The following is a 27,085-nucleotide window of genomic DNA, read 5'->3' on the forward strand; positions in this document are numbered from 1 at the left end:
TATTTTTCAACATACTGAAAACTATGACTATTTTTCAACATACTATACTATGACTTTCTTTCAACATACTGTACTATGACTATTTTTCAACATACTATAGTATGACTATTTTTCAACTTTCTGTACTATGACTATTTTTCAACATACTGTACTATGACTATTTTTCAACTTTTTTCAACATACTATAGTATATAGTATGACTATTTTTCATACTATTATTTCAACATACTGTACTATGACTATTTTTCAGTATGTTGAAAAAAGTTGAAAAATAGTCATAGTACAGTATGTTGAAAAAAAGTCATAGTATAGTATGTTGAAAAAAGTCATAGTTTAGTATGTTGAAAAAAGTCATAGCATAGTATGTAAAAAATAAAAAGTTGAAAAAGTAGAATAGTCATAGTATAGTATGTCGGATTAAGTCATAGTATGTTAAAAAGTCACAGTATAGTATGTCGGAATAATTAATAGTATAGTATGTCGAAAAAAGGTATAGTATGTCGAAAAAAGGTATAGTATGTCAAAAAAAGTTAAAAGAAAGTCATAGTATGTCAAACAAAGTCATAGTATGTCGAAAAAGTTGAAAGTCATAGTATTGTAAGTCGGAAACAGTAAAAACTCATGGTATAAGTCATGGTATAGTAAGTCGAAAAATAGTCATAGTAGAGCATCTTGGAAAAAGAGATGAGACAAAATAGGTTCAACTTTAATGTCATGTACATGTGCTGAGACAACAGAATTCTGCATTGCATCACAGCAAAAGTGCAACATTGTAGAGTTATGTAATATTTACATAGTAGAATATGGACTATAACATGGAATAAACCATAAGGTGTGTGAATACAACATATGTTTACATTTTTAACATAGTAAGCAGTTCAGGTAAAACTTTAAAATATATAGTTCAAAGTCATAATACAGGTAATGCCAACAGTATACTCTTAAATAAAGATGACAGTTAGGGGAAGAAGATTTTCTGAATCCATCTGGTCTTGGAATTGATAGTCCGTTTTCAGCTGTAGCAGTGTTTTCTGGTCCCATGAATTGCGATACAATAATGCGATGCCTAAATGTAATACTAGGCATGTCAACGATTCCATTGAAACTCATGTCAGTAGGGGTTGTCATTAAAAAAAAATTCATAGTATGTCGGAAAAAGTGTCAAGTCAGAGTATAATAATTCGAAAAAAGTCATATAGCATATGGAAAATAGTTATAAATACTGTAGTACATACTGTACTTTGACTACTATACCATATTGTTTTCTCTAACACTGCTTAAATTCTTTAGTTTTTTTACCTATGTGTAACTAAAAAAAAAAAGTTGAAAAATAGTCATAGTATAGTATGTTGAAAAAAGTTGAAAAATAGTCATAGTATAGTATGTTGAAAAAAGTTGAAAGAAAGTCATACTATAGTATGTTGAAAAAAGTTGAAAAATAGTCATAGTACAGTATGTTGAAAAATAGTCATAGTACAGTATGTTGAAAAATAGTCATAGTATGTTGAAAAAAAGTCATAGTATAGTATGTTGAAAAATAGTCATAGTATAGTATGTTGAAAAAAGTTGAAAAATAGTCATAGTATAGTAGGTTGAAAAAAGTTGAAAAAGTCATAGTACAGTATGTTGAAAAATAGTCATAGTATAGTATGTTGAAAAAAAAGTTGAAAAAAAGTCATAGTATAGTATGTTGAAAAAAGTTGAAAAATAGTCATAGTACAGTATGTTGAAAAATAGTCATAGTACAGTATGTTGAAAAATAGTCATAGTATAGTATGTCGAAAAAAGTCATAGTTTAGTATGTTGAAAAAAGTTGAAAAATAGTCATAGTATAGTATGTTGAAAAATAGTCATAGTATAGTATGTTGAAAAAAGTTGGAAAAAAAGTCATAGTATAGTATGTTGAAAAAAGTTGAAAAAAATAGTATAGTATGTTGAAAAAAAGTCATAGTATAGTATGAAAAAAAAAAATATATGTCGGATTAAGTCATAGAATAGTATGTTGAAAAAATCATAGTATAGTATGATTAAGTCATAGAATAGTATGTTGAAAAAAGTCATAGTATAGTATGTTGAAAAATAGTCATAGTATAGTATGTTGAGTCAAGTATAATGTTGAAAAAAAAAAAAGTCATAGTATAGTATGTTGAAAAAAGGTCATAGTACAGTATGTTGAAAAATAGTCATAGTATGTTGAAAAAAGTTGAAAAAAAAGTCATAGTATAGTATGTTGAAAAAAGTTGAAAAATAGTCATAGTACAGTATGTTGAAAAATAGTCATAGTACAGTATGTTGAATAAAGGGAAGAAATCATAGTATAGTATGTCGAAAATAGTCATAGTATAGTATGTTGAAAAAAGTTGAAAAATAGTCATAGTACAGTATGTTGAAAAAAGTTGAAAAATAGTCATAGTATAGTATGTTGAAAAAAGTTGAAAAATAGTCATAGTACAGTATGTTGAAAAATAGTCATAGTATAGTATGTTGAAAAATAGTCATAGTATAGTATGTTGAAAAAAGTTGAAAAATAGTCATAGTATGTTGAAAAAAAGTCATAGTATAGTATGTCGAAAAAAGATATGTCGGATTAAGTCATAGAATAGTATGTTGAAAAAATCATAGTATAGTATGTCGAAAATAGTCATAGTATAGTATGTTGAAAAAAGTTGAAAAATAGTCACAGTATAGTATGTTGAAAAAAAAATAGTATGTTGAAAAAAAAAAAATAGTCATAGTATGTTGAAAAGTATGTTGAAAAATAGTCATAGTACAGTATGTTGAAAAATAGTCATAGTATAGTATGTTGAAAAAAAAGTCATAGTATAGTATGTTGAAAAAAGTTGAAAAATAGTCATAGTACAGTATGTTGAAAAATAGTCATAGTACAGTATGTTGAAAAATAGTCATAGTATGTTGAAAAAAGTTGAAAAATAGTCATAGTACAGTATGTTGAAAAATAGTCATAGTATAGTATGTTGACATACTATACTATGATTTTTTCAACATACTATTCTATGACTTAATCCGACATATCTTTTTTCGACATACTATACTATGACTTTTTTTCAACATACTATGACTATTTTTCAACTTTTTTCAACATACTATACTATGACTTTTTTCAACATACTGTACTATGACTATTTTTCAACTTTTTTCAACATACTATACTATGACTTTTTTCCAACTTTTTTCAACATACTATACTATGACTATTTTTCAACATACTGTACTATGACTATTTTTCAACTTTTTTCAACATACTATACTATGACTATTTTTCAACATACTGTACTATGACTATTTTTCAACATACTGTACTATGACTATTTTTCAACTTTTTTCAACATAATAGTATACTATTTTTCAACTATTTTTCAACATAGTCATACTATGACTATTTTTCAACTTTTTCAACATACTATACTATGACTATTTTTATTTTTCAACAAAATAGTCTATAGTACTGTACTATGACTATTTTTCAACATACTGTACTATGACTATTTTTCAACTTTTTTTCAACATAGTATAGTATGACTATTTTTCAACTTTTTTCAACATACTATAGTATGACTATTTTTCAACTATTTTTCAACATACTCATACTATGACTATTTTTCAACTTTTTCAACAACTATCATATATAGTATTTTGAAACTTTTTTTCAACATATATATGACTATTTTTCAAAACATACTATACTATGACTATTTTTCAACATACTGCTATGACTATTTGAAAAAACATAGTTTTTTCAAATATAGTCATGACTATTTTTGAAACATACTGTACTATGACTATTTTTCAACATACTATACTATGACTATTTTTCAACATAATACTATGACTTTCTTTTTTTCAACATACTGTACTATGACTATTTTTCAACATACTGTACTATGACTATTTTTCAACTTTTTTCAACATACTGTACTATGACTATTTTTCAACATACTATACTATTAATTATTCCGACATATTATACTGTGACTTTTCAACTTTTTTCAACATACTATACTATGACTATTTTTCAACATACTGTACTATGACTATTTTTCAACATACTATACTATGACTATTTTTCAACATACTCAACATACTGTACTATGACTTTTTTTTCAACTTTTTTCAACATACTGTACTATGACTATTTTTCAACATACTAAACTATGACTTTTTTCGACATACTATACTATGATTTTTTCAACATACTATTCTATGACTTAATCCGACATATCTTTTTTCGACATACTATACTATGACTTTTTTTCAACATACTGTACTATGACTATTTTTCAGTATGTTGAAAAAAGTTGAAAAATAGTCATAGTATAGTATGTCGGATTAAGTCATAGTATAGTATGTTGAAAAAAGTCATAGTTTAGTATGTTGAAAAAAAGTCATAGCATAGTATGTAAAAAATAAAAAGTGAAAAAGTCAGAATAAGTAATAGTATAGTATGTCGGATTAAGTCATAGTATGTTAAAAAGTCACAGTATAGTATGTCGTATGTTGAAAAAAGTCATAGTATAGTATGTTGAAAAAAGTCATAGTATAGTATGTTGAAAAAAGTTGAAAAATAGTCATAGTATAGTATGTTGAAAAAAGTTGAAAAATAGTCATAGTATAGTATGTTGAAAAATAGTCATATAGTATGTTGAAAAAAGTTGAAGTATGTTGAAAAAAAAGTCATAGTATAGTATGTTGAAAAAAGTTGAAAAGTAGTCATAGTATAGTATGTGAAAAATATGTCGATATTAAGTCATAGAATAGTATGTTGAAAAAATCATAGTATAGTATGTCGAAAAAAGTCATAGTTTAGTATGTTGAAAAATAGTCATAGTATAGTATGTTGAAAAAAGTTGGAAAAAAAGTCATAGTATAGTATGTTGAAAAAAGTTGAAAAAAGTCATAGTATAGTAGTATAGTTATGTTGAAAAATAGTCATAGTATAGTAGTATGTTGAAAAATAGTCATAGTATAGTATGTTGAAAAATAGTCATAGTATAGTATGTTGAAAAAAAGTTGAAAAATAGTCATAGTATAGTATGTTGAAATGTTGAAAAATAGTCATAGTATAGTATGTTGAAAAAAGTTGAAAAATAGTCATAGTATAGTATGTTGAAAAAAGTTGAAAAATAGTCATAGTACAGTATGTTGAAAAATAGTCATAGTACAGTATGTTGAAAAATAGTCATAGTATAGTATGTTGAAAAAAGTTGAAAAATAGTCATAGTATGTTGAAGTATGTTGAAAAATAGTCATAGTATAGTATGTTGAAAAAAAAGTTGAAAAATAGTCATAGTACAGTATGTTGAAAAATAGTCATAGTATAGTATGTTGAAAAAAGTTGGAAAAAAGTCATAGTATAGTATGTTGAAAAAGTTGAAAAATAGTCATAGTATGTTGAAAAATAGTCATAGTATAGTATGTTGAAAAAAAGTCATAGTATAGTATGTTGAAAAAAAAAAAGTCATAGTATAGTATGTTGAAAAAAAAGTTGAAAAATAGTCATATAGTATGTTGAAAAAAGTCATAGTATAGTATGTGAAAAAAGATATGTCGGATAAGTCATAGAATAGTATGTTGAAAAAAAAAAATAGTCATAGTATAGTATGTTGAAAAAAGTCATAGTTTAGTATGTTGAAAAATAGTCATAGTATAGTATGTTGAAAAAAGTTGAAAAATAGTCATAGTATAGTATGTTGAAAAAAAAAGTCATAGTACAGTATGTTGAAAAATAGTCATAGTATGTTGAAAAAAGTTGAAAAAAAAGTCATAGTATAGTATGTTGAAAAAAGTTGAAAAATAGTCATAGTACAGTATGTTGAAAAAGGGAAGAAATCATAGTATAGTATGTTGAAAAAATCATAGTATAGTATGTTGAAAAATAGTCATAGTATAGTATGTTGAAAAAAGATTGATTAAGTCATAGTATAGTATGTTTCAAATAGTTTCAAAATAGTCATAGTATAGTATGTTGAAAAATAGTCATAGTATAGTATGTTGAAAAATAGTCATAGTATAGTATGTTGAAAATAGTCATAGTATAGTATGTTGAAAAAACTTTTTGAAAAATAGTATAGTATACTATAGTTGAAACTTGTTGAAAAATAGTCATAGTACAGTATGTTGAAAAATAGTCATAGTACAGTATGTTGAAAAATAGTCATAGTATAGTATGTTGACATACTATACTATGATTTTTTCAACATACTATTCTATGACTTAATCCGACATATCTATTTTTCAACATACTATACTATGACTATTTTTCAACTTTTTTCAACATACTGTACTATGACTATTTTTCAACTTTTTTCAACATACTATACTATGACTATTTTTCAACATACTGTACTATGACTATTTTTCAACTTTTTTCAACATACTGTACTATATGACTATTTTTCAACATACTATACTATGACTATTTTTCAACATACTGTACTATGACTATTTTTCAACTTTTTTCAACATACTATACTATGACTATTTTTCAACATACTGTACTATGACTATTTTTCAACATACTGTACTATGACTATTTTTTTTCATGACTATTTTTCAACATACTGTACTATGACTATTTTTCAACATACTGTACTATGACTATTTTTCAACTTTTTTCAACATACTATAGTATGACTATTTTTCAACTTTTTTCAACATACTGTACTATGACTATTTTTCAACTTTTTTCAACATACTGTACTATGACTATTTTTCAACATACTGTACTATGACTATTTTTCAACATACTATACTATGACTTTTTTCAACATACTGTACTATGACTATTTTTCAACATACTGTACTATGACTATTTTTCAACATACTGTACTATGACTATTTTTCAACTTTTTTCAACATACTATACTATGACTATTTTTCAACATACTGTACTATGACTATTTTTCAACATACATGTACTATGACTTTCTTTTTCAACATACTGTACTATGACTATTTTTCAACATACTATACTATTAATTATTCCGACATATTATACTGTGACTTTTCAACTTTTTTCAACATACTATACTATGACTATTTTTCAACATACTGTACTATGACTATTTTTCAACATACTGTACTATGACTATTTTTCAACTTTTTTCAACATACTGTACTATGACTATTTTTCAACATACTGTACTATGACTATTTTTCAACATACTATACTATGACTTTCTTTCAACATACTGTACTATGACTATTTTTCAACATTTTCTGTACTATGACTATTTTTCAACATACTATACTATGACTATTTTTTCAACATACTGTACTATGACTATTTTTCATACTTTTTTTCAACATACTATAGTATGACTATTTTTCAACTTTTTTCAACATACTGTACTATGACTATTTTTCAGTATGTTGAAAAAAGTTGAAAAATAGTCATAGTACAGTATGTCGGATTAAGTCATAGTATAGTATGTTGAAAAAAGTCATAGTTTAGTATGTTGAAAAAAAGTCATAGCATAGTATGTAAAAAATGAAAAAAGTGAAAAAGTCAGAATAAGTAATAGTATAGTATGTCGGATTAAGTCATAGTATGTTAAAAAAAGGTATAGTATGTCAAAAAAAGTTAAAAGAAAGTCATAGTATGTTGAAAAACAAAGTCATAGTATGTCGAAAAAGTTGAAAAAAAGTCATAGTATAGTATGTCGAAAAACAGTAAAAACTCATGGTATAGTAAGTTGAAAAATAGTCATAGTAGAGTATGTTGGAAAAAGAGATGAGACAAAATAGGTTCAACTTTAATGTCATGTACATGTTGAGACAACAGAATTCTGCATTGCATCACAGCAAAAGTGCAAATTGTAGAGTTATGTAATATTTACATAGTAGAATATGGACTATAAATGGAATAAAGTATAAGGTGTGTGAATACAACATATGTTTAATTTTTAACATAGTAAGCATAGGTAAAATTTAAAAATATAGTTCAAAGTCATAATACAGGTAATGCCAACAGTATACTCTTAAATAAAGATGACAGTTAGGGGAAGAAATTTTCTGAATCCATCTGGTCTTGGAATTGATAGTCATAGTTTTCAGCTGTAGAAAAGTGTTTTCTGGTCCCATGAATGTTGATACAATATGATGCCTAAATGTATATACTAGGTATGTCAACGATTCCATTGAAACTATGTCATAGGGGTTGTCATTAAAAAAAAGTCATAGTATGTATGGAAAAAGTGTCAAGTATAGTAGTATAATGTTGAAAAAAGTCATATAGCATATGGAAAATAGTTATAAATACTGTAGTACATATGTACTTTGAAAACTAGTCATATTGTTTTTCTAAACTGCTTAAATTCTTTAGTTTTTTACCTATGTGTAAAAAAAAAAAAAAGTTGAAAAATAGTCATAGTATAGTATGTTGAAAAAAAAGTTGAAAAATAGTCATAGTACAGTATGTTGAAAAATAGTCATAGTATGTTGAAAATCATAGTATAGTATGTCGAAAATAGTCATAGTATAGTATGTTGAAAAAAGTTGAAAAATAGTCATAGTACAGTATGTTGAAAAATAGTCATAGTATGTTGAAAATCATAGTATAGTATGTTGAAAAAATAGTTATAGTATAGTATGTTGAAAAATGTTGAAAAATAGTCATAGTATAGTATGTTGTTGAAAAATAGTCATAGTATAGTATGTTGAAAAATAGTGAAAAATAGTATAGTATGTTGAAAAATAGTCATAGTATAGTATGTTGAAAAAAGATATGTCGGATTAAGTCATAGAATAGTATGTTGAAAAAAAAAAATCATAGTATAGTATGTTGAAAAAATCATAGTTTAGTATGTTGAAAAATAGTCATAGTATAGTATGTTGAAAAAAGTTGAAAAAAAGTCATAGTATAGTATGTTGAAAAAAAATAGTCATAGTATGTTGAAAAAAAAAAAAAGTCATAGTACAGTATGTTAAAATAGTCATAGTACAGTATGTTGAATAAAGGAAAAATCATAGTATAGTATGTTGAAAAAAGTTGAAAAATAGTCATAGTATAGTATGTTGAAAAAAGTTGAAAAATAGTCATAGTACAGTATGTTGAAAAATAGTCATAGTATAGTATGTTGAAAAAAGTTGAAAAATAGTCATAGTACAGTATGTTGAAAAAAGTTGAAAAAAGTCATACTATAGTATGTTGAAAAAAGTTGAAAAATAGTCATAGTACAGTATGTTGAAAAAAGTCATAGTATAGTATGTTGAAAAATAGTCATAGTATAGTATTTTCAAAAAAGTTGAAAAATAGTCATAGTACAGTATGTTGAAAAAAATTGAAAACTAGTATAGTATGTTGAAAAAAGTTTTTCAAAATAGTATAGTATAGTATTTTGAAAATTTTTTCAAAATAGTATAGTACTATTTTGAAAAATAGTCATAGTATAGTATTAAAAAAAAAGTTACTATACTATGACTATTTTTCATGTTGAAAATACTCATACTATGAGTATTTTGAAAAAACTTTTTTCAATTGAAAAAAGTATGTACTATGAATATTTTGAAAAATACTCATACTATGAGTATTTTTCAAAATACTCATACTATGACTATTTTTCAATTTTTCAACATAGTCATAGTATGACTATTTTTCAACTTTTTTGAAAAATACTATAGTATGAAAATTTTTCAACATAGTACTATGACTATTTTTCAACATACTGTACTATGACTATTTTTCAAGTATTTTTCAACATAAATAGTATGACTATTTTTCAATAGTTTTTCAACATACTATAGTATGACTATTTTTCAACATACTGTACTATGACTATTTTTCAACTTTTTTCAACATACTAGTACTATGACTATTTTGAAACATACTATACTATGACTTTCTTTCAACATACTGTACTATGACTATTTTTCAAAATACTGTACTATGACTATTTTTCAACTTTTTTCAACATACTATACTATGACTATTTTTCAACTTTTTTCAACATACTATACCTATTTCTCAACATACTGTACTATGACTATTTTTCAACTTTTTTCAACATACTATAGTATGACTATTTTTCAACTTTTTTCAACATACTATACTATGACTATTTGAAAAACTTTTTTCAACATACTGTACTATGACTATTTTCAACATACTATACTATTAATTATTCGACATATTATACTGTGACTTTTCAACTAGTTTTTCAACATACTATACTATGACTATTTTTCAACATACTGTACTATGACTATTTTTCAACTTTTTTCAACATACTATACTATGACTATTTTTCAACTTTTTCAACATACTGTACTATGACTATTTTTCAACATTTTGAAAAATACTATGACTATTTTTCAACATACTATAGTATGACTATTTTTCAACTTTTTTCAACATACTATACTATGACTTTCTTTCAACATACTGTACTATGACTATTTTTCAACATACTATACTATTAATTATTCCGACATATTATACTGTGACTTTTCAACTTTTTTCAACATACTATACTATACTATGACTATTTTTCATAGTATGTTGAAAAAAAGTTGAAAAATTTCACATATAGTATGTTGACATACTATACTATGATTTTTTCAACATACTATTCTATGACTTAATCCGACATATCTTTTTTCGACATACTATACTATGACTTTTTTTCAACATACTATGACTATTTTTCAACATACTGTACTATGACTATACTATGACTATTTTTCATACTATGACTATTTTTCAACTTTTTTCAACATACTATACTATGACTATTTTTCAGCTGTGTGAATTTGCACCTAACCTTTTCCAAGGGCATGATGATTTTGTGTTTGAAACTAGAAGGGTGAATTTGAGGACAGTTTCTTGATTTAGACCGTTATACATTTAGGAATTTGGCTGCTTTTGTTAACAAAGGAAGCCAAAGTCCTCAGATGGTAATGTATTTATTTTTTAAACCTGCTGTGCCATCCCTTTTTCGAATTAAAATGGTGTAAAACTTGATCATTTATATTTGAATTGTATGGAGAACCAAAATGAAGACTTTAAAAAATGTGTTTGATTCCACAGCGCCAAAGGAAGAGGCAAGGGTAAGGGCAGAATGAGATAGAAGCAGACATCAGCAAGAGCTCTCCAAGGAAACGTCTGAATTGAACAGGAGTATCGACTTGGATAACAATGTATGCTTAAACAATAATAAAAAAAGTTCTGTAGTGCCTGTTTGTACTTAGTGAATATTTTCCTTCTACTTTCCACAATCCCCACCCTCATCAGTTCAACAGCTAAAAAGTAAATGAATCCAAAACATTTAATTGGCAATAAAATACCTCGATTTATTATTCTGACAACCATGTGCAATATGAATTTCACATATAGGCATTGATATGTAAACATAATTAAACAACTTACTGCAATAGTGCTCGACATTATCCATACATTGAATAACACATTAATAAATAAAGATTTTCGATGGCAATATAGTGTCAGAATAATTGACTCTCTACAGTACAGTATGGTGACAACAGTGCAAAAAATAAAGTGATGAAGTATGTGCACAGGCAGGAGAACTAACATTTGCTGAAACTCGTGTATCTACATTTAGGGAACCAATCTGTGCTCTATTATTACACAGGTTTCATAGTTTGACACATGCCAGCTACTAAATGGAACGGTGGCAGATGAGATGAATATTTTGGATTTTTTTATAACCTAGAGCCCAAACATTAGCACAATGATTTGTGGCGCTGCCAAAATGGCATCAAAACTTTCATTTCCACTTCACACAAAAGTCCATTTCCATACTGGATTAACATAGTTTGCTTTTGGCTGCAGTTTCTAAAATCTCTTCTTTAACATTAGCTAACAGAGGCAGCGCATTTCCATATACTCTTTACAACACCAAGTGATTTAAATAAACAATAAACTTACATTTCTTTCAGGTAGCTTCTGAGCCAATATAATACCTACTTTGAGCAGGAATCAGAAGAGTGCATTTTCTTGTTTGCAAATCCAAACTTCATGTTCAGACATGAATGCATGGAGCATCGGTCCTTTAGGCGTGATGAGGCAGTAGGGGATCAGGTTCAGCTCCCTTCTTTTCACCACAGATGTGTTTCCCTGATCTCAGCGATCACCTGGCTAGCTTTCTGCAAAGCCTTTGGACAAAACAAAGTAAAACTAGAATTACTTCCTCAGTACAACTAGTAATGTTTCACTTTACATCCATGTCTTTGGAAACTGCACTCACTTCATTATTTTATCCTATGACATTTCTGAGAAATGTAAAAATTAGCATATGAAAGTTGTGGCCAAAAATATGTTTTCTGAGGTAACAGTGACCTTGGACTCAAGGATGAACTGATTTTGGTAGTTAAAGTGGACGTTGCTGCCAAATTTGAAGAAATTTGCTCAAAGCGTTCTTGAGACATGACAATGGGACGTACGTGATGTCAAAGGGACCTTGAACTTCAAAATCAAATTAGTTCATCGTTGAGTCCAAGTGGACATTTGTAGAATTCGCAAAGGCATAACAACAATGAAATGGCTGATAGAGGATCTAAATCAATCACTGAGAACTAGACAGTACAAGGTGGGAATCTGTTACCTGTAGCATGTCGGCGGCCTCTTTGCGCCGCTGGGCCATGTCCTCCGATTCAGTCAGTAGCTCGTTGAGGAGGCCAGATTTATACAGCTGGCCAACAAGCTCGCTCTGGAGGCTGTCCTTCACATGGTTGACCAGGAAGTGCATCACTGCCTTCGGCACACTGCGAGGGAGAGAGGAAACAGACCGAACAGATGGTTGAGAACAAGGAAGCAAGATGGCCTGGTGATTGTGTTGTCCCCTAGATGGAGGAGCTCGAGTTTGACCCACCAGGTGGCCGTGCCTGTAGAATCATCTAACTGTTGAAGAGTTATGAATTGAATACAATAAATGTATTCCTAGCTAAGTATCCAGGGGGCAACAATATGGAAAAAAAATCTACTTTGGTAGGATTCAAAAGAGAATCAAATTGGTCAAATCTCATGAATTAATCTTATTACAGCAAGAAATACAGAGATTTGTCAGGGTTAGGCTTACAAGTTACAACCTCATTGTGAAAACTTTTCCAGGGAGACATTCTTAATGATATGCTGGTGATATTTATATTTTTCTTATTGTGAATAAATCCCATTCAAATCTAAAAATATATATATATATATGTTTTCTCATTACTTCTGACTTCCCAATCCTGTCTGCGGCTTCTAGCCCCAAGCCAAACATTTGTATCTTAAACAGTTGAAAAATACAGTTTAATCTTTAAAAAAAGGCTCAGCAATCTTTCCCCAACAGCTGGACACATTAGTTTTTAGCAAATGTAACTCAGACAAGAGTAAGTACAGCAGCATGAGCATGAGCTGTACCATGCAAAACCCAGTGTCTGCATGGTACAGCATTTGAAAAGCGTCAGAACAACCTACCAACCTTAAAACTGGGCACGGCCATCACATGGAGGTCTTTAAAGCCAACTGTAATGTTGTCTAATTTATAATATAGAACCAATAATTATTGATAACTCACAAACTCTGTGAGCACATGTCACAGCAATCATGGTGGTTTTCTTCTTCATGTGCTGGTAATGATTCAAGACAATCCAGAACTAGAGACCATATGTGTTACTGCCATCTGTTGGTCTGAGGTGGTCCTACAAACTCCTTTTCAAGAGTAATCAACGGCTTTGGTTACGCCGACAATACTTGTTAGTCAAGTCATTGTTCTTTTTTTAGCTTTTTATGGGATTTGTTGACAATTATAAATATTGACAATCACCAGGCTTATCCTTTTTAAAGAGGAGCTAGCCGGCTTACCTGTCCTGGATGTTCTTGCGAACGATGAGGAAGTAGGACTTGATGAGGCGCTCGATGACCTCACAGTCCCGCTGCTCACGTGATGACAACTTCCTGGCAACCGGCACAGGCTTGGGGGGAAAAGAAAGAGAATGTTTTTATCAGTTGTTCACTGAAAATACTGTGATTTTCATACTGAGGCATGCTGATAGGCTTATGATAATTTACCACATCAAGCAGGTTAACAATTCCTCTAAGGGGGCTTCCAGGTCCAGAGCCGGGACCTTCCTCTCCTTTCCTCAACATCCCCCTCCAGTTCCCTGTGCCATCCTGCTCCCCAAGGGGCCCTGCTGCTGGAGCCTGATGAGGCACGACCACAAGAAATAAGAACATTTATGGTCTTTACACCAACCAGGCCAACAAATGATCAACAACAACACCCTTCTCTTGTCATTAGGTCTCGTCAATCTTAGTTTAGCAAATAAGCAATAAACATAAAGTATAGCTGACAAATTAAAATGTTAAGGATAGAGATGAAAAGTTTAGGGATTTAAAAGTTATTCAAATTCATACTAAGGGGAACATGAATGGCTGTACCAAATGTTACGCCAATCCATTGGATTGATGCAGTGACATTTCACAAAAAAACACAAATGTCAACCTCATAATGGCGCTAGAGGGAAAGTCAGGATCACCAAACCAGGTAGGTTTTGTCCTCTGGGGACCATGAATGTTTCTACAACATTTTATGGCCATCAATTCATGTTTTGAGCTATTTCAGTCTGGAACAAAAGAGATGGAGCGACCAACTGACTGACGGATCGAATCCCTAGCTAGAGCCGTGCCGCTAGCAGGTCTGTGAGTGTATATTTTAGGAAAATTACAAACAGGCTTGGGTTGATGATGCACAGTCGTAGACTTCCACCTTCACGTAATTCCTTAAACTAAACTACTAAAACTAAGTACAAAAAACAGCGCAACCAAAGTGTTAAGAGGTTGGAAAAGGACACAGGGAGAGAAAGGCATTTTCTGTGAGACAGGTGGACCAGCTTTGGGGACACAGAGTCTGCAGGAAACACAACGGTTGTTAGCGCAAATCCACACAGGCAGAAGGGAGAGCAAAACAAGAGCATGGCATCAACAGACAAAGATCAAGGTGCATGCCAGCAGCCCATGCTCATCCATCCATCCATGCGCCACCATCAGCCCCCGCACAGAGCCAGCGAGCGGCGGATGTGCCCACCTTGGCACCGTCCATGTCTGCTCCAGACGCAGAGGGCTCACCAGAAACCCCGGTTGGACCAGCCGGGCCTTTGCCAACAGACTAACAGGAATATGAGAACAGGAGTGGAGAGAGAGAGACAGAGAAAAAAGCACTGAGAAGAAATGTGGAAAGACAGAGGAAAGGAGGTTGGCAGTTGAAAGTCATTTGAGGGGAGGAGAGGAGACTTTCTGCAAGGAGATGTGGGATAAAATTCCTCAATGGAAACTATCCGAGGCATTCGGTTCATAGACCCTCATCCTGTAGTGCTATGAACGATTAACACTGCACAAGTCCCCTTTATACGACGGGGACTCTGCAGACTGCAACCAAACGTGAGAACACATGAGCTACTGTATTATATTTTAAAATAAGGTTGTTTCTTTTACCTTGTCCCTGGGCAGCTCTCTCATCCGGTTTCTCCTTTCCTCCTTTAAATACACAAGACATGTTTGTTACATAATGGTTTTGTCAAAATTACAAAACATTATAAAAGATTTAACATAAAAGTTCTAACTATTTTGCTCAATAAACATATATGTTATCATATCAGAGTGTCAATTATTTTTCAACAGACTAATGATTTCATAAATAACAATAATGCAATTTAAATAAAGATGGCATTCCTGTGAAAACAAAAAGGGCGTAATCATTTAAATCTTATAAGAAACTAAATACACAAATGTGAACTACTGAATAATGTTTAGCATTGATATATTAACTTTTGGTATTTTTGTGGTTTAGGTTCCCCTTTTTAAAAATCCCATAAGGTAAATTGAAAAAAAGTAAAAATTCAATTGGTCGATTTCTGATCTAAAGTTTTAAAAGTCAGTAAATATGTAGAAATAAAATTTGATTGGTGTAATACAGACACCAATATATGAGATTAAATATACAAATTCAAACAATCAGGCTACAAAGGAAGATTAATTAATCAAACCTCTGTCCTATGAATATATTACATTCTCTCATTCACATGATCCAAGTGTGTAATCAGCCTTGCTGTAAATACAAGAGAAAGCAGAATCTTTATTAACCTGGGTCTTCATGTATGAGTTTTTCCAAGATCATTTTGTTGACTAGAATTATTAAATTCTATTTCAGTGCCAGTTGAAAACACGCCTGTTCAGAACAGGCTGAACGCTTGGCCTCTGGTTTTGCTGCTTGGAGCTTTCTGAAGAATCGCTCATACAAACAACTTAATTCTCAAAACACACACAAATTGTAAAACTTGAAAACACGTAAAAAGGAGTCATATTAACCTACAGTATTTTAAATAGGTTTTAAATTCTAAATGTTTCATTGCTAGAATACCAGCTGCAGCAATAACAGTTTATTATGTCATAATTAAGTATTCAGCTGCATTTTAGATTCAATATACAGTATTGCAGCTTTTGTTTGCTTCCATACATTCTGATTAACTAGCATTTATGTGAATATATAATGTCAGATCGACAAGTAAGCAATGACGAGAAAAAGTTATACATTTCATGGTATTTTGAGTACATACCTCTATATTGTTATTCATGACCCCACAGGCGTCTGCAAAGTCTGGATGTTTGGTGTTGATGTAGGCTAGCTCTATTGCAACCAAGTTGTGCACCTGTGATAAGACAAAAGGACAACTTAAGTTAACAAGCAAATGTTGTGATTCAGCTTCTCATTAAACACTGCACCCTGAAAGATAGTGACTGCCGGCAATGGAAGCACAAATTCAACAAAAGAGATGGTACCATTTCATTGGTGATAGGCAGTCTCTTCCTCAGGAGGGAGGTGACTACTTCCACAATGGCCTCATGCAGCTTAGGGAATCTCTGCAGCTCCTGCAGGATGAGACATTATGAATATGAATTTCCACGTGTGTGAGCGAAAGATCAATACATGTGAAGATGTGAGCCTAGCTGTTTACCTGTGTGCTGTAGTTGCTGCAGTGCTGTATGATCCTCTGCATCTCCTCGTGGACCAGCTCGACGCAGCGCAGACTGGGCTCCTCCAGGCGTTTCACCTGCTTCTTCACCAAAAGCTCAAAGGAAACCTCTGGCACAAACAGGGACGGACGTGGGCCCTGTCGCAGAGGAAGGAGGGAGCTGCAGGTTAGCAGTTATTACCCAGAGCTCTGGTTTAAGTGAGCAATAAAAGCAACAGAAAAGATTGTTTCTCGGAAAAAAAGTTGCGTCTCTTTCGCTTTACAATAGCTCACTGAAGTAATAATGACAGGAGAAACTTTAGAGTTCCTAATGATGTCATATTTATGGAATGATGCAGCAGCACTCACTGTTGCGTTCCTTATGGCTGTAAGGATGTCTATGGTGCTGAGTCCTCCCAGAGGATCCACAGACTCCAATGTTCTGCCAAAAGTCTCGTGGAATATGTAACAAATTCTGGCTCCACCACACCTGAAAAATAGCAACCGGGGGATATTAGCTGTGATGTGAACCCTGTGGCCTTACGCTCCTGTCAGCTCTTCCTCCACAGGGTGTGTGCGTGCCTCAAATTACAAGTTGTATCATATTAAATGATGAAACCAATGCAGTTGTTTTGCTCATTTTCACTGCGCTGGATCAACAGCATCACCCTGTGGCTGCAGCGGAGAGGCTCCGGTACTCACAGTTCTGCCGTCTCAATGTATTTGGCCGTGCCCTCTATGGTGTTGCAGTATTCTGTGGCGAACTTGGTGATGAGCTGGAGCAAGGTGGCACTTTGGTCTTCCACGGGTTCACCGTAGCTGCTGAGCAGGGACTGGTACTGGGCTGCCAGGACATTGATCCGTGTCTTTAGGTCAGGGAGGCAGTCTCTGATGTGATGCATCAGTAACCTGACATTATGGAAGTAAAGGGCAGAGGGTTCTGTTTTTATGCAGATATGAGTTGTGATTTGTAAAGCTGAATATCTATTGTCTAAATGAAATCTAATGGCTGTTATTAATAACAGGGCTGGCATAACCTCATGTGTCTTGGTAACATTCATACCTATATATCTGTGTTGCATCTTATTCTTTGTACACTCCCTGTCTTGGAAAAATTAAGAATTATATATATTTCTCATAAAGACAGGCTTTGGGTATCTGGTGCACAGAAAGAATACTTCCTAGTAAAGGAAAATAAACTTAGCTACAAAGGAAGCATTCTGCACACTAATAGGCAGCAGATCCACTCACTCAATTGCATATTTATTTGCCTGAAAATGACATACCCAAAATTAAACAGTTAACTTATTCTTGAACCCCTTTGAATGCAGTGCAGATGTTGGTGTCATCTGAGAGGTAACTCCTTTGAGTATCAAAAGGTTTGAACTGGTCTAAGTAATAATGTCATAAATTTACAGAAGCACAAACATGGTGAAAATGCTGTTTATTCCTTTTCTATTTTGTATGCAACCTTGATGCAAAGCTGGTAATAAGGTGCCGGTGACACAGGGTTTCTAAAATGGTTTACACTGATAGAAACATGAGCTTTACATGTATAGTTCAGGATTACCTGTTAAGGGTTCTGGCCAGGTATTTGGTTCCATTTCTGTTGGCAAGAGATGGATATTTCTTCTGCAGGAAAGCATGTTCGTCTCGAATGGCATCGGTCACAGACTTTTTATTGTTGATGTCCAGCTGGCTCCTAAACGTTTAAATACAATACAACAACAATTAGTCCTGGGCAGTAAAGGAGATTAAAAATAAATGTCATATAGAAGATCTTATATCCATCAATATTTCATATCTTATGCAGCCGAATAAACTGCATGATACTGTAGCTGTTTTTGTATGAAAGATTGTTATTGATGTTGGTTAAAGTGAACTGAATAATGATGGATTGAAGGCTGACAGTTTTTATCAGATTGTATAATGTTGAAAAATCCCACAATGTATTGCTTCATCACTGTAATCACAAACAATAGATATTGATATACCAGCATTAAATATGTATAACAGTACACTCATATATATTGAGCATCTTGTCTCTATCAGTACACGCTTGTCTCTATTATGAGTGCTGGAATATTTCATAATATATTCAGCAACAGTAAATGCAGATGTCCAGACCTGTTGACTACTCCAATGAGGCCTAGTTTGACAGGAATGACTCTGCCCATCAGAACGTCCATAGCATCAGTGCCAGCGTCCATCAGGTCTAGCTTGGTGACCACAGCCAGTGTCCTCCTGCCTGGTGAGTCACATTCATTCAATAAGGTCATTATCTGTATAACAGGTAACAATACGCAGCTTTCATTTGTCATCTTTGTACCATTTACTGTTTAGTCAATAAAGGTTGATTTACATTAAAAGAAAGAAAATTAAGATTATGTTTTTAGGTAACGCCTTCCTCTCAGTTTTGTTTACCGTCAGGATCGACCTCCCGGGCCACCTTGAGCGCCTCCGAGGTGGCCATGTCTGTGTTAGCAGCAGTGACAGCCAGGATGATGCAGTTGGGGTTAGAAATGTGCTTCAGGATAAGATCCTTTATCTGAACCTCGATGTCCTTAGGTTGATCACCCACGGGCACCTAAAGGTAATACCAATTATAAGAAAAGACAGAGTGAATCTCAATTTGATTCATTAAAAACTACAGCGGGGGGATTTCTCAAATTAAAACATGTCCAACCTGTAGGGGAAAAACTAATGAGGCTGGAATCAAAGCCTGCATACACTTGGGCTTTGACATCTCGTGGTTTAGAAGCATCAAGAACGAGTCACAAATTCCCTGCAGTCTACAAATATTAAACACACAAAAGCATAGACCAGACGCGGAAATTGACAGAAGTGACCAGGCATGTCTGTTACCTCGTGTTTTTTAAGCGATTTTTACTGAACATTTGTACCTTTTAAAAAAGGGAGTGCTGTATAACAAATTTCCCCAGGGGTACGAGATGATCAAAGCCTTGGTGAGTAGGTAGAAGGAAGTACAGCACGCACTACCTTAGTGATTCCAGGCAGATCCACCAGCGTGAGGTTGACAACGTTTGGAGAAAATATCTTCAGATGAATGGGATCATCGCTGATCCCCTGCAGAGGGACAAGAAAAGAATAGACATGAAATGAATAGAAGGCTCAGGTCTTTTTCACAGAACATGTTAAAATAGGTGTAAATTCTGATGATGACAATATCATAGGTATTATTTGAACTCTCATGGAGCTGTTTTTGACAACGCTGGGTTTCTGGTATTTCCCCGGTTTGCCCCTCTCACGTATTGGTGTTGAATTCAAGCCACAGAGCTGAGCATCCAGCTGAAAATTAAATACCCTGCAATGTTTGAAAAACCCAGATTGCTTAACAAGATTTACGACTGTTATAAGCATTTCCAGTATACTCTTCTAAACATCTGGATGAAAAAAATCTGCCTGCTGCACAATTAAAAAAGATTTATAAACAGTTTCCCAAGCTCTGTTTCCTATCCATGTAGCCACCGGCTCCAGCTCTGTTTGGATTAGGATAAGAAGTTGCAATATGAGAAAATGGTTAATCATGGCTTATCATGCAGAGAACAGAATAGTATTTGATCCAGATGATTAAAAGAGCCTTTGAGGAGTCTCGAAATACCTTCAGAAAATCCGTAAGTGCTAAACCCGCTTCTGGGTTTTTCAAAGATTTCCATGTGTTTCTTTGAAAAATGGATGCTTAACAGTAACATAACTTTATCAATATAGCACTTAGTTAAAAAGTGCTTAACATAAAAACTTGATAAAAGTATAAAAGAGCCAGAATTTAAGATGTAAACAAGAAAGAACAATTTCAATAGTGCCAACAATATACCACCAGAAAGAAAAAGCCAGGAGATAAAAGTGAGACTTGAAGGAAGACACTGAGTTTCCACAGCTGAGGAGCCCAGACAGCAAAAGACCAAGAAAATCCTTTTTTGAATGACTGTTGGTATAGTTTAAGCCTAATTTACAGGGGGGGGGGGGTCTCTATTATCACTAACACTTCTGATGAGGTAAAACAGAGTGTGTTCCCGATGTAAAACACGAACTCTGCTAAGCTACTCAGAGAACCATGCTAATGTAAATAACCCAAAGTTTTACAAAGATACATGAAAGCAAGTCTCTCTTATATTTGCCGTCCCGTTGGGCCACAGTAGCCTTAAGCTACATGCCTAAAGATGTTGGTGCGATTTTCCACCGTGGTCTCAAATTTGATAAACACACTGTATAAGCTCTGCTGTGGAACCCAGTTTCCTCAGCTCAGGGCTATCTCCAAAGTCAGTCCTTAACTCACATCCTCCGATTTGGGGAAACAAGTTCTGTATGCTTTCATCTCATTGCGTCTGGATTACAGTAATTCTCTTTACATATTATGTGCTAGTCACTAATCCTTGGTTTGCCTGCAGCTAGCCCAGAATGTGCACCTAGTTTAACTGGCAAAAGAAAAAAGGAATACATTTCTCATGCACCAAACACCCATAATTTGCTGCTACAGAAGTTAGTAATAGTTTGCAATTAAAGACTTGTTTATCTATTCATGTAGCTTCGATTATGTTCTTATCATTTGAGATCTTCTAATTATTTCTACCCCGTTAATCACTTATTCATCAAACCAAATCCTTCTGTCTATCCCACTCATCTTTGTTCAGATAGGATGAAACTCGTACTACTGAGACTGTTTAATATAATCTGAGACATCATTAGTTCTTTGAATATCATGTATTTTTTCAAATGTTTTGTCTTGAACACAAACACTGTTTTTTTAAAGGACTTTACTTAACATCTCAATGAGTTTTATAAATGAGCTGAATTTACTAGAGACGCTTTATGAGCATAACATGCATCAAAGTTTTGTTTCCCACCAACGGCACTGCCTTTGGTTCAGATCCAAACATTTTGAGTTCCTCATTTAACAGTAAGATGAAAACCCCTTCATCTGGGTCCCACCTTATTATTCCCAGATATTCGCTCCGTTTCATTTTCAATTTCTTGCCTGATTTCTTCAAAATCTGTGAAGATCTGCAAAATGAAAAAGAAAGAACATAAAGACAAGCAAAGGCCAAGACTATTAATTGAATATTTGGCTTCATAAAATTCATACCTGGTTTTTTGTATGCAGAAACTTGCCCCACTCATCACCTTCTCTGCCTTAGAAACATAATGAAACAGTATGGGTTACAGTTGATGCATCGCATTCTCAAAGGAGGAAAACACAGGTGTTAACCTCTAACAATCTCAAAGTCAACCACTAAAGCTCAGCAAGCACGGCTAACTTAAGGATCGACGCCTGGCAACAGTTACTGGTCTGGTGAATAAAGCAGCTGGAACTACAGGTGTGGCTTTTAGGAGGGGAGAGCAAAAGTCAAAAAAAGAGGCTAATCCATGTTATTGAACGTGAAGACACTTGTACAAAGCACCTTTGTGAAAGCACAGTGCTTTTCCCCTCCCTGGAATCTGAAAATTATTAGAAACACAGTGACTTTAAAACGGGTGACTTTTTTTACACACTGTAAACAAAAACAATGGGCCTGTTCCCTCCATGCGTTTATTAGCCTAAAAAATGAAAATGATGGTGGTATACTGTATATATGCAAGAATCCAGCAAAACATACAAATAATTGATGCAAAATCGAAATACAGAAGTGGACTAGTTGGTTGAGTCCTCAGTCTGAAGCACTTCTGAGAGTAGAGGGATTTGATGCTTACATCCTTCATCATTTTTCCTTGCATCTCCAGGTTCTACATGGACCAGTTGAAGGATGAGAGGTCGCCTGGTTACGACACCAGTCCCACGGGGCAGCAGGTCCCTTCCCACCAGGCTCTCCAGCACCGAGCTCTTACCACTGCTCTGGAGACACAATACACACATAAAGACAGGAGTTAGATGAGCAATGACCCAAGGACTACATTCACTTTCTGATTTAACACACCAAGGTTACACCTGACATGGAACCATGCTGGATCAGGGCTACAGAAAACACAGCTAATTGCACAGTACTTTTTCTTTAAGCAATGGCCTGATTTGGGCTAACAGTAGTTCGTGTCTGCATGGGGCTTTAAAAATAGCACTCATGCAGATGATCGAAATAGATTTCACTGCCACTGCCGGTGCAGACTTTACAGATTTAAATGTGCAGCAGTGGGTTTTAAGCAGAGCTGCATGTGTCCACTAAGGCCTCTGTGAAGCCTCGATTCATTTAAGTTTCTGTCTATTTACTATTTCTCAGCATGTTGCAATATTTTTCCTCACAGTACCGTATTTAAGTGTGCATGCATTACGATAAAGCACCGTTATCAAGATAGCATGGCAGCCGCTGAATCCCAAAGTAGAGTCACACAGTATCTCACCTGGGTCCCCACTACTGCTATCTGTGGCAGCTGTATGATGTCCGCCCCCACGGTGTTGAACACATCTTGGAGCTTGTTTATCACGGGGATAAGAGCGTCCATGCCCGCGCTTTATGAATAATATGATAAAACTAGCGTTAGCTATTTGTGTGATGGAGCCAAAGTCATTCAATGTCCCACCGACACCACCATTGCAACAACACCCATTGGACGGACGCTAGTTTTTGTTTGGTGTTGGGAGTTGTAGTTCTCTAACTGGGAACAGCGTATAGACTGTATATGAGAACCTACAGCCCGGGCTGAGGGAAAGACTACAGTCGTTGTGCTCCGGAGATATCGCGATAGTTGATATTCTCGCGCATGCGTATTGTTGATGACGTGCAACCTTCGTTAGCCAAGTAGATTGGTTGATTTCCTCCCTCCAACCTTTAACTGCCTGACTTTAAGTCAGTAAAGGTGTCTGCTGTTGCTAATTCTTCGTTATTCCACCATGCTACAGTTCCTGGTGAGTTTAATTGACGTTATTAAGCATGACATCGACTAGGATGCTAGGAGATGCGACACTAGCCTAGCTAATGCTAACCTGTTAGCATAACTTGCTGTCAAAACTCTTGACGGATTTAATTGAAAATCTCTACTTTGACGTTTGAATATATGTTAAAAGTATGCATCACTAATCATACAGCTAACAGTTAAACATACCAGCTAGTACACGTCCCTTAGATGTACGTTAAACATAAAGGTGGACTCTGTTTCTTCATTAATAAGGCAGACATGTTGGCCTCAAATGACAGCTGATGTTTTGTCTTCCAGGCTGGCTTTACCCTGGGAAATGTTGTTGGGATGTACCTGGCTCAAAACTACGAGGCAAGTTTATCTACAATAGTTCAGAATCTGAACTCAACGAGTTGTGAAGTTGTCTGCTTTATATACATTGACCCATATCTTGCTATAGAGTTTGATAACCCTGTATGATCTGTATAATCTCTTTTAAATCACTTCTTAAAACACATTTTTACAGAATGGCTTTTATGTGATGTCGTTTTATTTGGTTTTACTATTTTATCTTATATTCGTTTACTATTTAATGTTTATCTATTTCACTTGATTTTATTTATTTTGTTCGTTTATTTGATTGTCACTTATTTCATTTTATTTCTTAGTTTAGTTTTATCCTAACGATTGTTTTTAATGTTTTGCTGCCTTGTCTGTCGAAGCACTTTGTAAACCTTGTTTTTGAAAGGTGCTATATAAATAAAGTTATTATTATCCGTTGCCATTTTTACCAAAATATATAATAAAATACATTTTAAAGTTGAATCAATAACTATCTACAGTCGAAACTAAAAGCAAACAATATAACCTTCATAAAAGGTATCGGAATTATCACAGGACTGTTGTATTAGACTGCATTAATTGTAGCAAGGTGTACCTAATAAACTGGCAACTGTATATGCATCAGATTGTATTGACTTTACTGTTTTTTTTCACTTTCTAGGTTCCCAACATAGCCAAGAAAATTGAGGCCTTTAAGAAAGATGTGGAGGCCAAGAAGAAGCCCCCAGAGTGAGCAAAGGGAGACCATGTCACAAGAACAGATGCACTCTGTAAAGAAAACTATTTATTTTACAGGGATTTAGTAGAATGAGTGTACATTTGATCAAAAGGATTGAAATTGTAAAATGTATAAGAGAATAATAACAGTGCCTGGAACCATATTTGTTTCTTTCCTTAGTTTCATAGGCATGTTCTCATGTGGCCTATTTTTGTAAGAAAAATTGTGCAAAGACTGGATTTAAAGAATATAACAAGTGACTAGTGGGATCACTTTAAGTCCAGTATAATGGCACTGTTGGCTGGCCTTTTTCTAGGATGCACTGTGGTGTTTTAACTTGCACATTATGTTCATAATCTTCACATTAGGTGTATATTAACGGAATTATTAGAGCTTCTCTGTTTTCCACAAATTTTAAAGATTTCCTTTGACAAGCTCCCAATGTATCAATAACTGCCAACGTTTGACACAAGTGTAAACACAACTCTGGATCATTCAGCTTACAATAAAGTTGCTGTATATGAATTTTAAAGTCAATGCCTCATGAATGAAGTTAAGTTTCACTAGCACAATTTTGCTTTCCAGTATGGATTTGTGGAAGAAAAACATCTATATGGCTGCATTGCACTGGTTCCAACAGTCATAACTCTGTATACTTGCTGTAACTACAAATGAGTCCACCAGGTGGTGCTAATTAAATATACCTATCATTTTAGCCAAAAAAGGGGGGAAATTAACTAAAGTTTGGCAAAAACTATAATTTACTTCTTTTTCTTTGATTTTTTCCCCTTCTTTTTCTTCTTTTTATTTGAATTTGGCCACCCAAAACCTCTGAACTCCAGACAGTCCACTGCATTGTGAGAAATGTAGTAGACATTCTCCATGGCTGCTGGGCTGAGGATGTCCACCTCTGTCCTGCTGGATTTGGCACTGGAGGACCTCTTTTTGGGTGTTTTTGGACTCCCAGTCTTCATGGTGGGTCTGGAACTTTGGGACCTTGATTTCTTAGATTTGGTGGGCTTTAAAGAAAATACAGGAGGTTAACTACATTCAGGATTGGTTCCTCTACTTACTTTATTGAATAGTTTGATAAGGTTACGTATACTTTACCATGATAAAAGATGTCAAGGTCACTTCCAATATGATGGGAGATTATTTATCCATCTGTAAAATGAGATGCGTACACAGAAGAATGCTATAATTAATTAAAGATCCGTGTTTTAAGATACACAAGATGATTAAATGGCTAGGCAGTACATAAAGTGCTTTCTCAAAACTGCATTGGTGCTTAAAATTGTCAAAACTTTAAAATATATCTGCATATCTTACCAGTTCAGGACTTGGCACTGTAGTAAGTGGCAATGGAATGGCTTCAAGTGACAGTGATACCCCATTTGTTTATGTCCTGTTGTCGTAGAGACAGATCAGACTCGCTAATGAATGAAGGGGTTGGCCCTTGCCAAGACAGTACATTCTTTTGTTGCTTCCAAGACGTAGCTAGGCTTCACATACAACACTAACCTTAACAAGAAATATGTGCAAAAGACAAGAGCTAGATTAATTGAATCTGTTATAATTAAAATAAAATCCAACAGCCAGCTAAGTTTGCTTTTTTATTTTTAGAGCAGTGGAATTCCTCACTTGTTAAGACAATAGGCTTTCAAATTCTTTGGCAGTTTTCACCAAATTCTCCAGATTTTTAAAAGCCCTTGCATTCACAATGTGAAAGTGTAGTTTTGACATCACAGTAACATTTGAATACATTCAGTGAATGTAAAACAGGCCAATACCATGCAGAAATTTTTGTATCTCTCGATCATGCAATACAAATAAATATTCACAACCAGTATGCAGCCACTGTCATTATAAGAAATCCAATATGGACCCAAGAAACTTCTCAGTTGTGAGTCAGACGCACAACCCAAAATAAAAATGCACTATTAACAAATTATATGACATAAAATTGTACTACAGTTGTAGTATGGCGTCAAAATAAGACTTGTAAAAAATAGCGAGAAGTGCTTTATTCCAGGTATAACAATGATGGAGGTTTGTGGATCAACTGCATGGAGCCATATTTTTTTCTTTGAAGACAGAATTTGGTTTAAAAAGCCTCCAGTGCAGCAACAGAGTAATAGTTTTTTTTTTCTTCATGTAAACTGATTCTTATGTTAAAGTGTCAGGTAGTGGCAGCAGTACTTCAACCAGAGGAGG

General features: G+C 33.4%; 3 protein-coding genes across 4 annotated transcripts in view; 1 reads left to right on the plus strand and 2 right to left on the minus strand.

Annotated features, from left to right (window-relative positions):
- The window catches only part of tnnt2e (troponin T2e, cardiac), a 49,058-nt gene extending 37,941 nt beyond the window's left edge, over nt 1-11,117 (plus strand). The window contains exon 11 of the mRNA XM_054625078.1: nt 11,045-11,117. Within this exon, the coding sequence (XP_054481053.1) occupies nt 11,045-11,084 (40 nt within the window). The 3' untranslated portion in view covers nt 11,085-11,117. The remainder of the gene's footprint in view (nt 1-11,044) is intronic.
- A 177-nt stretch (nt 11,118-11,294) lies between these two features.
- Nucleotides 11,295-23,613, minus strand: LOC129112776 (dynamin-1-like protein). Its single transcript, XM_054624997.1, has 18 exons — nt 23,317-23,613; nt 22,675-22,816; nt 22,070-22,116; nt 21,916-21,987; nt 19,966-20,052; nt 19,390-19,552; nt 19,093-19,213; nt 18,536-18,667; nt 17,668-17,874; nt 17,335-17,455; nt 16,969-17,124; nt 16,793-16,882; nt 16,570-16,662; nt 15,449-15,490; nt 14,027-14,158; nt 13,820-13,929; nt 12,579-12,738; nt 11,295-12,129 (listed from the first exon to the last, which is right to left on the minus strand). Exons 1-18 carry the CDS (start codon nt 23,416-23,418, stop codon nt 12,073-12,075), a joined length of 2,034 nt encoding a protein of 677 aa, XP_054480972.1. The 5' UTR covers nt 23,419-23,613; the 3' UTR covers nt 11,295-12,072.
- Nucleotides 23,614-25,286: 1,673 nt separating this feature from the next.
- LOC129112777 (small lysine-rich protein 1) lies at nt 25,287-26,242 on the minus strand. 2 transcript variants are annotated; one of them, XM_054624998.1, is made up of 3 exons: nt 26,201-26,227; nt 25,982-26,035; nt 25,287-25,890 (listed from the first exon to the last, which is right to left on the minus strand). In XM_054624998.1, the coding sequence occupies exons 2-3, from the start codon at nt 25,982-25,984 to the stop codon at nt 25,633-25,635; spliced, it is 261 nt and encodes an 86-aa protein (XP_054480973.1). In that variant the 5' UTR covers nt 25,985-26,035; nt 26,201-26,227; the 3' UTR covers nt 25,287-25,632. The 2 variants fall into 2 exon arrangements, with proteins under 2 accessions (XP_054480973.1, XP_054480974.1); XM_054624999.1 differs by having other exon boundaries at nt 25,982-26,242.
- Nucleotides 26,243-27,085: the final 843 nt, after the last annotated feature.

Source organism: Anoplopoma fimbria, chromosome 23 (assembly GCF_027596085.1).
Source record: "Anoplopoma fimbria isolate UVic2021 breed Golden Eagle Sablefish chromosome 23, Afim_UVic_2022, whole genome shotgun sequence".
Taxonomy (NCBI): Eukaryota; Metazoa; Chordata; class Actinopteri; order Perciformes; family Anoplopomatidae; genus Anoplopoma; species Anoplopoma fimbria.

What these genes read in the sequence shown, in the direction of transcription:
- LOC129112776 (XM_054624997.1), bottom strand. Translation starts at nt 23,418, where the DNA reads ATGGACGCTCTTATCCCCGTGATAAACAAGCTCCAAGATGTGTTCAAC. An exon ending in TTCTGCATACAAAAAACCAG is followed by an intron (nt 21,988 to 22,069) that starts GTATGAATTTTA and finishes TTCATTTTGCAG; the next exon opens with ATCTTCACAGATTTTGAAGA. An exon ending in CCGGGAGGTCGATCCTGACG is followed by an intron (nt 19,214 to 19,389) that starts GTAAACAAAACT and finishes GTGACTCACCAG; the next exon opens with GCAGGAGGACACTGGCTGTG.